Source organism: Scatophagus argus, chromosome 8 (genome assembly GCF_020382885.2).
Source record: "Scatophagus argus isolate fScaArg1 chromosome 8, fScaArg1.pri, whole genome shotgun sequence".
Lineage (NCBI taxonomy): Eukaryota > Metazoa > Chordata > Actinopteri > Scatophagidae > Scatophagus > Scatophagus argus.
This window is the reverse complement of record NC_058500.1, coordinates 160,001-173,526: the sequence shown is the minus strand read 5'-3', so window position 1 is coordinate 173,526 and position 13,526 is coordinate 160,001. Positions and strand designations below refer to the sequence as shown.

At 48.5% G+C, this 13,526-nt stretch overlaps 2 protein-coding genes across 5 annotated transcripts in view; both read left to right on the top strand.

Annotated features, from left to right (window-relative positions):
- Positions 1-15: 15 nt before the first annotated feature.
- On the top strand, positions 16-8,361 carry abcd1 (ATP-binding cassette, sub-family D (ALD), member 1). 3 transcript variants are annotated; one of them, XM_046397483.1, is made up of 17 exons: positions 16-65; positions 1,173-1,454; positions 1,524-1,636; positions 1,809-1,966; positions 2,058-2,245; positions 2,328-2,502; positions 2,949-3,139; positions 3,219-3,399; positions 3,484-3,626; positions 3,961-4,135; positions 4,240-4,334; positions 5,900-6,045; positions 6,136-6,281; positions 6,487-6,571; positions 6,815-6,940; positions 7,101-7,188; positions 7,713-8,361. In XM_046397483.1, the coding sequence occupies exons 2-17, from the start codon at positions 1,326-1,328 to the stop codon at positions 7,815-7,817; spliced, it is 2,244 nt and encodes a 747-aa protein (XP_046253439.1). In that variant the 5' UTR covers positions 16-65; positions 1,173-1,325; the 3' UTR covers positions 7,818-8,361. The 3 variants fall into 3 exon arrangements, with proteins under 3 accessions (XP_046253439.1, XP_046253440.1, XP_046253438.1); XM_046397484.1 differs by lacking the exon at positions 16-65 and adding an exon at positions 80-133; XM_046397482.1 differs by lacking the exon at positions 16-65 and having other exon boundaries at positions 1,044-1,454.
- Positions 8,362-8,471: 110 nt separating this feature from the next.
- Positions 8,472-13,526, top strand: part of plxnb3 (plexin B3) — a 61,417-nt gene continuing 56,362 nt past the window's right edge. The window contains exon 1 of one of the 2 annotated variants that reach the window (XM_046397479.1): positions 8,472-8,869. The gene's annotated coding sequence lies outside the window, so the exon portion shown is untranslated. The remainder of the gene's footprint in view (positions 8,870-13,526) is intronic. The other variant, XM_046397478.1, reaches the window with a different exon arrangement.

The following is a 13,526-nucleotide window of genomic DNA, read 5'->3' as shown; positions in this document are numbered from 1 at the left end:
TCTCACAGGAAAGGAGGGGAGGAGGGGTTGTGTTGTCAGTATTGGGACGCGGCCCGTCCTCTCAGGTAATCAGACGCTCAACTTTCTCTGGCGGCATTAAACACTATTAAACGGCTAAAATGATGAAATTAAAGTAAATATTCATAGAGAGGGGATGTAAAGTGTTGTGGTATCTCGGTTTGTGATCAGATCTGAGGTCAGCTGAAGCAGACTCACGCGTTAAACTTTGAAGCTTTTCATGCTCAGATCAGAAGAACAACAAAGTTCCTGTTCGGTTAGCGGTTAGCTTCAGCTAGCGTCACTCGGTTAGCTGCCCGGTTTTAAAACCCGGATCAGACATTCGGTTTGCTATGAGCTGAGTGGCGACGGAAACGGGACGGGACTGTAGCCGACACTTGTGTAAATAAAGAGTTGTTATGTGGACCACAGCAGTAACTTGGCAGCGGCGTGCTGTTAGCCGTCGGCTACACGGGGGACCAGCCGGGAGCTAACGGTCACCGCCGCTGCTTTCAGCGCTTTGTCGGGTTTTGTCGGTGTGAGCAGACTGACTGTGGCTCTTCAACAGGTTCACCCACTGATTCCACATCCGCGTGTTTTCGTGTTGTCCCTGGTGTTGTGTGGGCACACACCGCTGCTGTTTGTCGGACAGAACTGACCGTAGATCCGTTTAACACAACCGGCCTCGCTGAGCAGGAATAAGTCGATGAGTGAATCAGATCGACTTGTCCGATAAGAATCGGCTTTGGTGGGCTCGCACACCGATCACACGACGACATTTGTTGATGACCTTGATGTAGGGCAGTAAAAGCGTTTACCTGAGAGGTGTAGTGGAGGAGGAAGCAGGAAATACCACTTTTCATCACACGCACGCTGGCCAGTCGCGGCAGGCTGAGCTGTAGACGCTCCAGGTGTTTCCAGGTGTCCGGAGGGACACCTGATGTGTCGAAAGTATCTCAGAATCAACAGAGAAACTCGGAGATGAAATCAGCCGAGTTGGTCATGTTTGTCTGTCAGACATTTTGTCAGTTTTTAGTGAGCAGTGCAGGTGACGTCCTGTCTGATCTCAAGGAAATCAGTGAAGCCAATAAAAGCGAATTAAAAGCAGTTTCCTGTGAAGTACGAGAGACGTGGCTGAAAGAAGCTGGTAAACAAAGTGAGTTTGTGTCTTTCAGCTGGACCAGCAGCCCCTGATCCCAACATGTTTCCGTGACGACGAGCCTGCAGTCCACAGCGGACCCCTCTGGGACCAGGTACCGTCTGGACTCCTCCTGTGACACACTGCTGTTAACCATCCTCTGACTGGCGACTGTCACCTGCGTGTCAGCATGCAGCTGACCTATCAGAAGCTGCCAGCTCAGCTGAGGCGAAGCTCCAGACTGAGGAAGCTGACCGTCGTATTGCTCGCTGCCTACACCGTCAAAAAGCTGTCGCCGTACGTCTGGAGGAGGATACAGGTGAGACTCTCACACACACACACACACACTCTCATTCGCACACACTGGCGATCTTTGTTTTGTTTTCAGAGGAGTGCAGCAGGTAAACAGTTGGGTGGAGCTAATCTACCTGTGGGCGTGGTCAGCACCTCCTCCTCCAGCTCTGTGGACAACAACAACGATGTGAAGAAGAGAGACAGCAGGTGTGTGTGTGTGTGTGTGTGTGCAAACGCAGTATAAATGTATGAATACTACAGTTGTTGGAGGTAAAAATCCCGGTTGGGACCAGCTGACAAAGAATCAAAGAAGCTCATCTCACTCTTGGTCTTCCAGGTCCACTACAGGATGAACCCTGATTTGTCTCTCTGTCTCCAGGTCCCCCTCAGTGAACAGGGAGTTTGTCCTCAGATTGTCCCATCTGTTGAAGCTCTTGTTTCCACGGTTACTGTGTCCAGAGATCGGACTATTGGCTCTGCACTCAGTCACTCTGGTATCCAGAACCTTCCTGTCCATCTACGTTGCCGCTCTGGATGGTCAGTTGCTGTCCGCCCGTCCGTCCGTCTGTCTGGATGACAGTTGTTGTGAGCCTGCTGATCAGTAATAGTCTGTACTGTTGGTCTGCAGGTGCGATCGTGAAGTGTATCGTCCAGAAGGATCCTCAGGCCTTCATGCTGCAGCTCTCCAAGTGGCTCCTCGTCGCTGTTCCTGCAACTTTCATCAACAGTGCCATCAGATTCCTGGAAGGTCAGCTGACCCTCAGGTTCAGAACCCGATTGGTTGACCACGCCTACCAGCTCTACTTCACCAACCAGGTGACTTGCACACACACACACAGACACTCTCTCTCACACACACACTCACACTGAGTTATGTCCTCCGTCTCTGTTTCTGCAGACTTACTACCGTGTCAGTAACATGGACGGCCGCCTGTCCAATCCCGACCAGTCTCTTACCGAGGACATCGTCATGTTTTCAGCCTCCATCGCCCACCTGTACTCCAACCTGACCAAACCCATCCTGGACGTGGTGGTGACCTGCTACACCCTGCTGCGCACAGCACAGTCCAAAGGTATGTTTTCAGTTCAATGTGCCAGTGAAAGAAAAGTCAAGCTGAAGGTCAGGGTTTGGGTTCCTCATTTCACTGTTCAGTGTACTACTGTGAACGGCTGAAGTGACTGTGATGGACCCTCTGTGTCTTAGACGGGGGACGATCGTCTCCTGTAAACTGTAGAAGCTGCTGAAGACTTAACAGTTGACAGGTTCACTGTCATCAGGTCTCTTGACGTCCACTGGACACTGGACAGTGACATCCACTCTGCACAACGTGATTGGTTGATGCTTTTATTTGCAGTGCGAAAGCTCAGATGAATAGACCTCGTTCCAAAATAAGTCACATGGACAAAACCAGCTGGGGGGTCAGCAGTATGTGCAAACCATGAAACCTGCTCTCAGTGTGTGAGCTGTTGTTGAACGTCAGACACAATGACTCCATGGCTGTGATCGTTCTCCCTGCAGGAGCGAACACCACATGGCCGTCCGTCATCGCCGGCCTCGTGGTGGCGCTCACCGCCAAAGTCCTGCGCTCCTGCTCGCCTCGATTTGGGAAACTGGTGGCCGAGGAGGCGAAGAGGAAAGGAGACCTGAGATACATGCACTCTCGGATCATCGCCAACTCTGAGGAGATAGCATTCTATGGAGGACACAAGGTAAACGCCTCCCTGGTGGACAGCAAATGGTTTTAACGGGAAACATCCAGCTCAGTGTCGGGGTGTGTTTGATTCGTAGGTGGAGATGGCCCAGCTGCAGAGGAGCTACATGTCTTTGACCTCTCAGATCCATGAGATCCTGCTGAAGCGTCTCTGGTACATCATGCTGGAACAGTTCCTCATGAAGTACGTGTGGAGTGCCTCTGGCCTGGTGATGGTTGCCGTCCCCATCATCACCGCCACAGGATACTCCAGATATGGTAAATACACAGAACACTCAGTGTGAAGGTACCACTCAGGGTAAACTCAGTCCATGGGTGACCTTTGACCTGGGACTCCTTCAGACTCTGAGGAGGTGAAGCAGGCGGCCATGGTGATGAAGGAGGACGAGTTGGTGAGCGAGAGGACGCAGGCCTTCACCACAGCCAGAAACCTCCTCAACGCTGGAGCCGACGCCGTGGAGAGGATCATGAGCTCGTATAAGGAGGTACACATCTTGCTCCTCCTTCCCTCCTCTTCAGTTTCCTATAACTCCTCCTCCTCTCCTCATCCACTTCACCTCCTCTTCCTCCTTCTGTTTTCTGCCTCCTTGTTTCACGTCTGTTTCTCTGTCAGTCCGTCTTTTTCCTTTTTCTCCCCCCCTTTTCCTCTCCTACCACCTGCTCTGCCTCCTCTCCTGTCTTAATGTTGTTTCCTGCTTGTAAGTTATAAATCGTTAAGTTCAGAAGAGTTCACATGCGACTCGTCTGCCAGGTGTCTTCGGTACCTGAACTCCTGATCTCAGTGACTCGATGACAAACTTCCTGTGTGTGTGCGCGCAGGTGACCGAGTTGGCGGGTTACACTGCTCGAGTGTCTGAGATGTTGGACGTGTTTGAGGACGTGAAGGAGGGGATCTACCGTCGCTCTGCAGACAGAGAGGAGGAGTTAGCCGGAGGTGGAGGAGGAGTCATGGTTCAGCACGGTCAGAGGGTCAGTGGTCGTCTGGAGATCAGAGGTAGGCAGCTGAGGGTGTTCAGTGTCGTCTGTTCAGTGGTGTTTCATTGTAAACACGAGCCACATTGTGTATGTGTGTGTGTGTGTGTGTGTGTGCTTGTGCAGGTCATGTGATCAGCATGGAGAAGGAAATTCGCTGTGAGAACCTGCCAATCATCACACCAACTGGAGACGTGGTGGTTTCCAGCCTCAACATCAAGGTAACACACAGTCTGAGAGACCTGAAGCCACCACAGGCACCAATTGTTACAGAGTGCAGTGTGTGTCAGTGACCACAAGGTGTCGCTGTTCTCCTGCTGCACAATAAACTGAATTCAGTTCCAGTTCTGACTCCTCCCTGAGTCAACTTTCACCCTGCCGACCAGGGTCCGTGTCCCATGTGGAAACTTTAGTATTAGACTTTGTAAATTTATTATTGTCAGTTTTTAATGTTTTCATTTGATTAGGTTGGGTTAAGAATTAGGGTTTGGGTTAAAATGAGAAGTCAGTTGTGATATTTTTATAGGACAGGAGTGTTGATCATAGGAAATCACAAATCTGTTTGAAGTGACGTTTGGGTGTTAGGTTTCCTGTGTGATGCAGTGCAGGAGTCCACAGAGTCCGGGTCACAGAGTGTGTTAGCTCTCCGCTGGTTGCACCGTTCTGGCACATTTGCAGGTTGGTGTTTGGTATGAATTTCCACTTCCTTTCACTGGTTCTGAGATCTGCTGCTGCTGACCTGTCGTGTTGGGTCACTGTGCGACAGCAGCGGGACAGTGAAGGCGACGCTGGACCTTTGAAATGTGTTTTGTTAAGGTTAATGTTTAACAACATCAAAGTGCATCAGCCAAGCCGTCACCGTGAGGGAAAATAAAAGGCTGTTTATCTCCGAGAGGATGGTGGTGATGTCACTGCAGTACTGAGCACGCTCAGTGCAGTCACCCCTCCAACCCTTTATCTCCTGTCCCATCTCTTCCTCTTCAGCCTCTTCTTCTTCTCTCGTTATGTCACTGAGTTTTTCATCACTGACTGAGGTCAAGGTCAGAGCAGAGCCTGCAGCTCATTAGCATTTCCTGACACACACACACACACACACACACACACACACACACACAATGGAGGGATTATGGAGTGACATTTTGGTGCCACAGACTCAAAGACAGAAGAGGAGAGAGCAGAAGGGGAGCACTGATGGACACAGAAACTCCTCTGTGTCGGTCACTTCTTGACCTTTGACCTCTGTTGCCGTGGTTGGTCGGTTGTTGGTGTGAGGAGGTTGAGTCACCTCTCTGAGATCTGCTGCAGATTTACAGTCAGAGCCACCAAAGCTTTCAGCTGGACCTCATGGCCTTCCTCAGCACAAAGTGAGACAGGATGTTGACACCTTCTCACCTGTCAACAGCCACGTCATCACGTGTGGTCATGTGACACTGGATCTGCACCTCACTCTCCCCGAGGTGGACAAAGCTGAGTGGACACTCAGTTCAAGATGGAGGAAGTGCACTGTAAACTGCTCCATGGCAGAGACCTGGTCCAGTTGAGGGACAGCAGGACGTAACACAGAGACAGCTTTTTTTTTTCTTTTTAAATGGGGGGGGGGGGTTTGTCTTTTATTCAAATAGAACAGCTGAATGCCGCTGCAGGGGACAGCCAGCCTCAGCACATGGGTCAGAGGACCTCCTCTGTCCACACAACAAGAAGCTTCACTGTGAGGTCTCTCTGTCTCTGTCTGTCTCATTGTGTCTCTGTCTGTCTTTCTGCCTCCTTGTCTCTCTGTGTCTCTCAGGTGGATGAAGGGATGAACGTGTTGATCACAGGTCCAAATGGTTGTGGGAAGAGTTCTCTGTTCAGGATCCTCAGTGGACTTTGGCCTGTCTATGGGGGAGTGCTGTACCGTCCAGAACCACAGCACATGTTCTACATCCCACAGAGGTACTACTGCTACTACTGTACCATCCAGAACCACAGCCGGCCTTCCCTGCGGTTAACAGGACTGTAGTAGTGATGTAATACTGTCTGCAGGCCCTACATGTCAGAGGGGACCCTCAGAGACCAGGTCATCTATCCAGATTCAGTGGAGGAGATGGTTCAGAGAGGAGTCTCGGATGCAGATTTGGAGGAGATCCTTCGGACTGTCCACCTGCTCTACATCCTCGACAGAGAGGGAGGTCAGTTTGTGTGTGTGTGTGTGTGTGTTCAGGATTATTGAGTTGATCCGGTTTGAAGAGCTGATCTGCAGGTTAACAGTCTGATCCAATCAGAACGAGCTCAGTCACAACATGATACTGAAACTGAATTTGTACTGCAGTAGTGTAGGACTCAACTGCTGTACTGCAGTACTACATGCAGTAACGTCCTGTCTGTGTGTGTCAGGCTGGGAGGCCGTCAGCGACTGGAAAGACGTCCTGTCTGGAGGAGAGAAGCAGAGGATGGGCATGGCCCGCATGTTTTACCATCGGTAAGTACTTCCTGTCTTCTGCCCCCTCTCTTCTTCTGAGGTTTGTTTGTTTCTACCTGTGTTTGATGCACCTGTTGAAAGGAAGTGAAGCAGCCAATTAGCTTGTTGCGAGACAAGCAGTGAGCTATGCTGCGTCCTGCAGTGTCCTGAGCAGCTGACTAGACTGGGCCGCGAAAACAGACTCTCCTACTGTCTGCCTGACTGCAGCATGTCTGTCTCTCTGCATGTGTGTCTCTCATCCAGCCCTCGCTACGCCCTGTTGGACGAGTGTACGAGTGCTGTGAGCATCGATGTGGAGGGAAGCATCTTCCAGGCTGCAAAGGATGCTGGGATAGCCCTGCTGTCCATCACACACAGACCGTCCCTGTGGTCAGTACAGACGGGTTTCGGGGACAGTCTTTGACGCAGATGTCGGATCAAATGAAGCAGTTGTGTTTTCGACCTGCAGGAGGCAGTGTGGCTCTGAGTTGATCTCAGCTGCCACACCCTGATGCTTCTGTCTTCTTCTTTGTTTTTGTCCCTCAAACAGGAAGTACCACTCTCACTTGCTTCAGTTTGATGGAGAAGGAGGATGGAGGTTTGAGCCTCTGGACGCCTCCACTCGTCTCTCTCTGCAGGTTTGTGTCTTTTCAGGTCTGTATCAGTCCTGTTTTGGTCCAGACACGCCTCCTCTTTTCATTTATTTTAAAGTTTGAAGACATGACGTGTACTTTGAGTTTTTAGTTTGGCTCATGTCATGTCATCTGATGATGGGGTCAGGGTCATGAGCTGTATTGCAGCCAGCCACCAGGGGGCGGTGCAGATGTTTGGGCTTCACTTTAGGGGAGCTCTCAGGACATCCATCTTTAAATACAGTCAGTGACACACATTAACAGACTACATTATGTGTATGTTGGGTTGTATAGATGTTTATATCAACTGAGGTACATGCAGTTTGTCTGTGTGTGTAAGCCCTGTGATTGGCTGGTTACCTGTCCAGGTGTACCCTTCTGCTCAGCTCAGTGAAGCAGCCTTTCACATAACTGCTGTAGTAACCATAGTGACCAGCAGTGTGTGTGAGTGTGTGTGTGTGTGTGTGTGAGTGCTGCAGTTCTGCTCCTGACTCCTCAGTGAAGCGCTGATGCTGTTTCCTGTCCGTCAGGAGGAGAAGCGGCGCCTGGAGGTTCAGCTGTCAGGGATTCCCAAGATGCAGCAGAGGCTGGCGGAGCTGTGTGTCCTGCTGGGTGACAGGGAGGCCCAGGACTGAGCCACAGCCGTGTTCACTGCTTACCGTGGAGACATGAAGCTGATTTTAAACTTGTTCTTAAGTTTTGAACTGTTTGAGCTCGACTGTCCTCAGACTGATCTGGAGTCTGTTTCATGAAACCAGTTCTGGTATCTGGTCTGTAACTGGACCAGCTCAGCCAGCTGGTCCAGGTGTGAGCTGCACAGATGCCAAACATCATCACAGATTGAAAAATAATTATCTAAATTAATGTGTGAATTCCTCTCTTCTGAAAACGTGATGCCGACGAAACGTTTGTGCCGATTCCCGTCTGACTTCGACTGCGTGTTCGCCGCGAGGTCGTCAGTGGATTGTTTGTTTGATCAGAGTGTCGTTTTTAGTATCAGTCACCATCGCAGAGCGACGCAGAAACTTTGGTCAATCATCACATAAAATCTTTATTTCAGACATATGAGAATGTTTAATGCTGATATTGACTCTTATTTTGTAGAAAATCCAAAATAAATGTGATAATCACTTTTGTTGTCCGGCGCTTTTCAAAATAAAGCTTTTACTTGTAAAAGAGTATTTGTACACTGTGGTATTTTTACTTTGAATTAAGTACAAGAGCCTCACCTGGCCTCTGGAGGGCAGCTGTGGCCTGAACAGCTTTTCCATGCTTTTCCATTTTCAGTTGGAATCATTTGAAGTACTTTTATTTATTAACCAAATCAGTTTAGTTTGACTTCTTTCAGCGTGAAGTCGCCTGACGCTGAACAAGATGTTGATCATAAATACTTTTCTTCAATTTTAATGGCAGTAGTTGACCTCCACTTCAACAAACGCATTAGCCGTGAGGTTTGACTGAATATGTGAACCAGACCTCGACAGGGCAGCAGGCAAAGCCTCCGCCGCTGAGGAGCGTCAGAAAAGCCTCCCCGGCGCCGCGCGGAGCGGGGCGGGGCGGGGTCTCTGTCGGACCTGTTGTGCGGCTCTCGGTCTGGATCGTGCAGGTTTGTGTCTGTGTCAGGCTCTCGCTGGGTTTCTGGAAGTTTTACTGGGCCAGCTGGACCTCGGCGGGGTGCAGAGCTCAGGTGAGTCCGACCCCTATCAAACTGTCCCTGTTTTCACGGCTCCAACTCGTCCCGAGTCGCAGCTGCTGCAGGAAGGAAAGAGCGCGTGTGAGAGGCAGGCGTGTCTGACAGCGACGCGCCAGACTCCGTTCAGAAACCCTCAATTTTGATTTTGCTCGCTTTTCTTTCTTGTTACCCCCGAGTGGGATGACTGAACGCGTTGTAAGAAACAGGATGAGACGTCCTTCAATTTGGCTCCAGCTGTTTAATGAAATGTCGGTTTTCTGTGTTGGATCTAAGATTGTAACTTACAAAGGCTTTAAATACACAGCGACAGGGGCTGGAAGTCAGCCAGCTTAAAAGTTGAGATCTCTGTAACGGAGTCTGGTTCAGGATTGTTAACAACAGAGTGTGATGATTTAAATCAGCTCTTCAGCTTATTTTTAAACGTTTAGAGTCCGAAACTGAAACTGCTCTTTTTACTGTGTGTGTGTGTGTGTGTGTGTGTGTGTGTGCGTGCTTGTCGGGTGTTCCCAGCCTGTCCTGGCACGGCACTGCTCAGCCCGCAGCCACACACTGAATAGCTGACATTCCAACACACACACACACAGAGAGAATGGAGCTGATGAACTTGCTTCTTGTAGCTCAGTACAGAAGGTCATCATTTTCTGTTGATCATTGATGGCAGTCAGTCGGTGAGTCGGGTACAGGACTGGACTGGAGCTCAGTCCAATCTGAGCGTCCAGTTCAGGTTGGGTGTGAAGTTGTCTCCTTCCAGCTGCTTGTTGTTTAAACGGGTGATTTTTTGGTTCTGTGTGTGGCTCTTCATTAACATGGTGTTTCAGGGCTTCACTTCACATTTCTTACAAAACATTTTTGCTGAGTTTGTTTCCCAGGAAATTTCATGACATCATAACAAAAACGTTCACGTCCGTGAGGAAGCAGAGATTTTTAGTGAATAAACTTCACGTGTGCTGGCCTGACACGGAGCTGCAGTGATGATTTAAATAAAGATTTGATTCAAGGATTCAAGTAGCTTTATTGTCATTTCACACATGTAGAAACATGAAGTGGAATGAAATTAGTTTCCCCGGTCCCGGTTAAGCCCAATTACCTAACAAAATACCTAATGGAAACTGATCAGCCATTTCCTCCTCCAGGTCGGTTGGTTTCTGATCAGTTACTCAAAAGAGTTAAAACAAGGCGTCTGGACTTGTGAAGATAGGCTTGAAGACGTTTCAAGACAGTCCAGACGCCTTGTTTGTGTCCGACCTTCGACTCACAGGATTTCTTCTTTGTGGGTTTCTTTGTATAAAAGTTACATTTCCTGCCTGCAGACTGACTCCTCCTGACCATTCAGGGTCACAGCGATAAAAATGATAGTTTGTCGTGTTCTGAATGGGATTTGGTGAAAAGAGGACAGCGTGTCTTCAGAGAATCACCCCCATGCTGACACTCAGGTCATGTGACACCTGACCTGAGTGAAGCAACATCATCATCATCTGTATGGTGAAGATTTAACTGAAATGTCCATTTGACTAATCTGAAGGATTTAGGAGTCCAGATTTAGATTACTGTTTAATCACCTCTAATCTATACACACACACACACACACACACACACACTGTGCTGTAATCTGCAGGTTTATCTCAACATCTTCACACAGACACAGACTGAACTGGACTCACACCAGTCCAGTCAGACTCTTCTGCTGGTGGTTGGTCCTCCAGAATTCAGATTGAGACACAAACAAGCAGCTGCTTAGTCTCCATTCAGACTGACTGGCAGTCCTCAGGCTGGACTGCACTGTGACTGGGTGAACTGGGTTAACGTTCACCCAGTGTGTCTGTGGATGGAAGCTACACTATAGAGACAAAAGTATCCAGACACCCCTCTTCATGGGTCTGTGTCTCAGGGTTTGGGCTCGGCCCCTGACTTCCAGTGAAGGGAAATCTTAATGCTTCAGCACACCAAGACATTTTGGACAATGCTATGCTTCCAACTTTGTGGCAACAGTTTGTTGAAGGCCCTTTTCTATTCCAGCATGACTGTGCCCCAGTGCACAAAGCAAAGCTCCATAAAGACATGGTTGGATGAGTTTGGTGTGGAAGAACTTGACTGGCCCACACAGAGCCCTGACCTCAACCCCATCCAACACCTTTGGGATGAACTGGAACGGAGATTGTGAGCCAGGCCTTTTGGTCCAACATCAGTGTGTGACCTCACAAATGCTCTACTGCATGAATGGGCACAAATTCCCACAGAAACACTCCAACATGTTGTGGAAAGCCTTCACAGAAGAGTGGAAGCTGTTAGAGCTGCAAAGCTGTCTGTGTGTTTACAATGAGACGTCATTAAAGTCCCTGTTGGTGTGATGGGCAGCTGTCCCAATACTTTTGTCCAAATAAAGTATATTGCTAGAATTTACTGTCTGTTAGACCACGTACGATGAATGAGGTTGGACACACGACGCCATGTGAGAGAGGGATGTAGACAGACTTCCTGTCTCAGCTGTGATGCGGACATATAGGAAAACATTTTCTACATAAAGCTTTGTGATTTAAAGACTAAAGTAAACTAAAATAAGATATTTATAAGTTTTAAAACCAGTAGAAGAATATGCAGAAATGATTCTGGGCTCCTGGTCTGAATTGAATGATTTTCTGTGTTGCCTGTTGCCTCAGATGGGTCACAGAAACGTTGAAGGACTGGTGGACACAGTGGACACAGTGGACGTAGACATGTTGACAGGATCACAGCTCACCTGTCTCCACTTCAGCTCATTAAAATGTTTTATCAGTGCAGATCCTGACTCAGCTGTTTGACATTCACAGATCTTCAGTTTATATCAGACCAGCTGACCTGTGATCACATGTTTCTGTTTAGTGTTTTTGTTTGCGACAGATGGAGACTTTGCTAGAGTGGAAGTTTCCTTTAACCCTGGAACGAGTGTGTGTGTGTGTGTGAGAGAGAGAGAGAGAGAGAGACTGATTAGCAGTCAGTTTCTGATACAATCTGCTCAACCATCTGTTTAACTCAACTTTTGTGTGTGTGTGTGTGTGTGTGTGTGTGTGTGTGGCTCCTGGGAGTATGTTGTCACATGTATTATGTATGCTCACATGCCAGCACAGGTGCTGCTGTTTGTGTGTGATACACACTCATACACACTCTGGTCCATTGTTGTCTGTTAGTTTCTGACTTTTTACAGTCTCCTGAACAGAAAATAGTTTCAAGTGTCTCTTTAATTTTGAAGAAATTGCTGTGTTCTGGTCTTTGTAGTTTCCAATCTGTCCTGAGAAGGTTTCCTCCTCAGATCAATAAGTTATGCAGCTGCGTAGTTTTGAATCAGGACCTTCAGGGTTTACGTCAGTCATGTCAGATGAAGGTCGACGGTTGTTCCATGTATTACAGACACTTAAAGGTTCAGATTTCAGTCGTGCTGATGTGGCCTGGAGTTCAGTGGGGTTTAGAACTACAAATCCCAGAATTCCATAGTGACCAGCAGTGTGGAAACTGTTGTTGAATCGTATCTTCATCAAACTGATCGTAAACATCCTGAAAACTGACTTTAAAAATAGTCTTCATCAATAACTTCTGAGTTAAACTCCTGAGTTTGGAGCTGCACATGCTCAGTGCTGATTGATGATGCAATAACTGCTGCTTTGTGGACACGATGAGCGATGGCAGTCGATCTGAGTGACAAACATGTGGGATATCCTGAGACTCCTTCGTGATTTGATCAGAGGCCCAAAGGCTCAGTCACCTTCGTGTTGCCTCAGCCTGCGATCAATTTCAAAGAAAATCTGTGAGATTGTCACTTTAATCAATATTTAGGTATTCAGAGCGCAAGAATCAATTAGATCTGATTCAACATCAGCACATATTCAAAATTAATCAGCAAAAACTCTTCCCAGGTACCCTGGTCCTGGTCTGGGCTCTCACTTATTAAACATATTTGTGCCCAGAAGCTGAAACCATCAGATTATGAATTACTGCAAGCTCTCATTTCATGTGATCTACAGATCACGAGTGACTCGGTGTTGTGTTCAAGGACCCACCTAAAGTGTTGTTTAATGTGAGACTTCATTTAACACCAAAATTCACTTCACGTTTTGTGTCACAAAACCCAAAGATATTCAGATTGAGAGACACAGCGTGTTTGATGTTCGAAACCCTGAACCTGGACTGACAGGAAGAGGAGGAGGAGGAGGAGGAGGAGGAGGAAGAGGGGTCGTGTGTGTGTGTGTGTGTGGGTGGGGCTGTAGGGCAACCAGAGGACAAGTTGAAACAAATAAGAAAGAAACACACAAAGACCAAGGAGGGGTGTGCGTGGGTGTGTGTGTGTGCATGTGTGTGTGTGGGGGGGTCTATTGTTGATCCTGGATTAGGGTGTGGCCTTCTAGAGGATTACACACACACACACACACACACACACAGTCGAGTGGAGTGTGAATGAAGCGTCCTTGATGGCACCAACTGCTGAGCCCCCCTCAGATACTTACCAGCACCAGCACCCCATCCCTCAAAGTCCCCCGACACGCACACACCTCCCCCCTCTCCCCTGTGTGTGTGTGTCAGATCATACACACACCAACTGTGTGTGTAGCTGGAGGTGATATTAATAATCCATAAAGAAGCTGGTTTCTCTCGAACGCTCCCTGTGGAGTCCTTACACACA

Bases quoted from the DNA above. Each gene is read 5' to 3' on its own strand.
- abcd1 (XM_046397483.1), top strand. From the start codon at position 1,326: ATGCAGCTGACCTATCAGAAGCTGCCAGCTCAGCTGAGGCGAAGCTCC. The intron at 1,637-1,808 runs GTGTGTGTGTGT...CTCTGTCTCCAG, and splicing joins GTGAAGAAGAGAGACAGCAG to GTCCCCCTCAGTGAACAGGG. The intron at 4,335-5,899 runs GTAACACACAGT...TGTGTCTCTCAG, and splicing joins TTTCCAGCCTCAACATCAAG to GTGGATGAAGGGATGAACGT.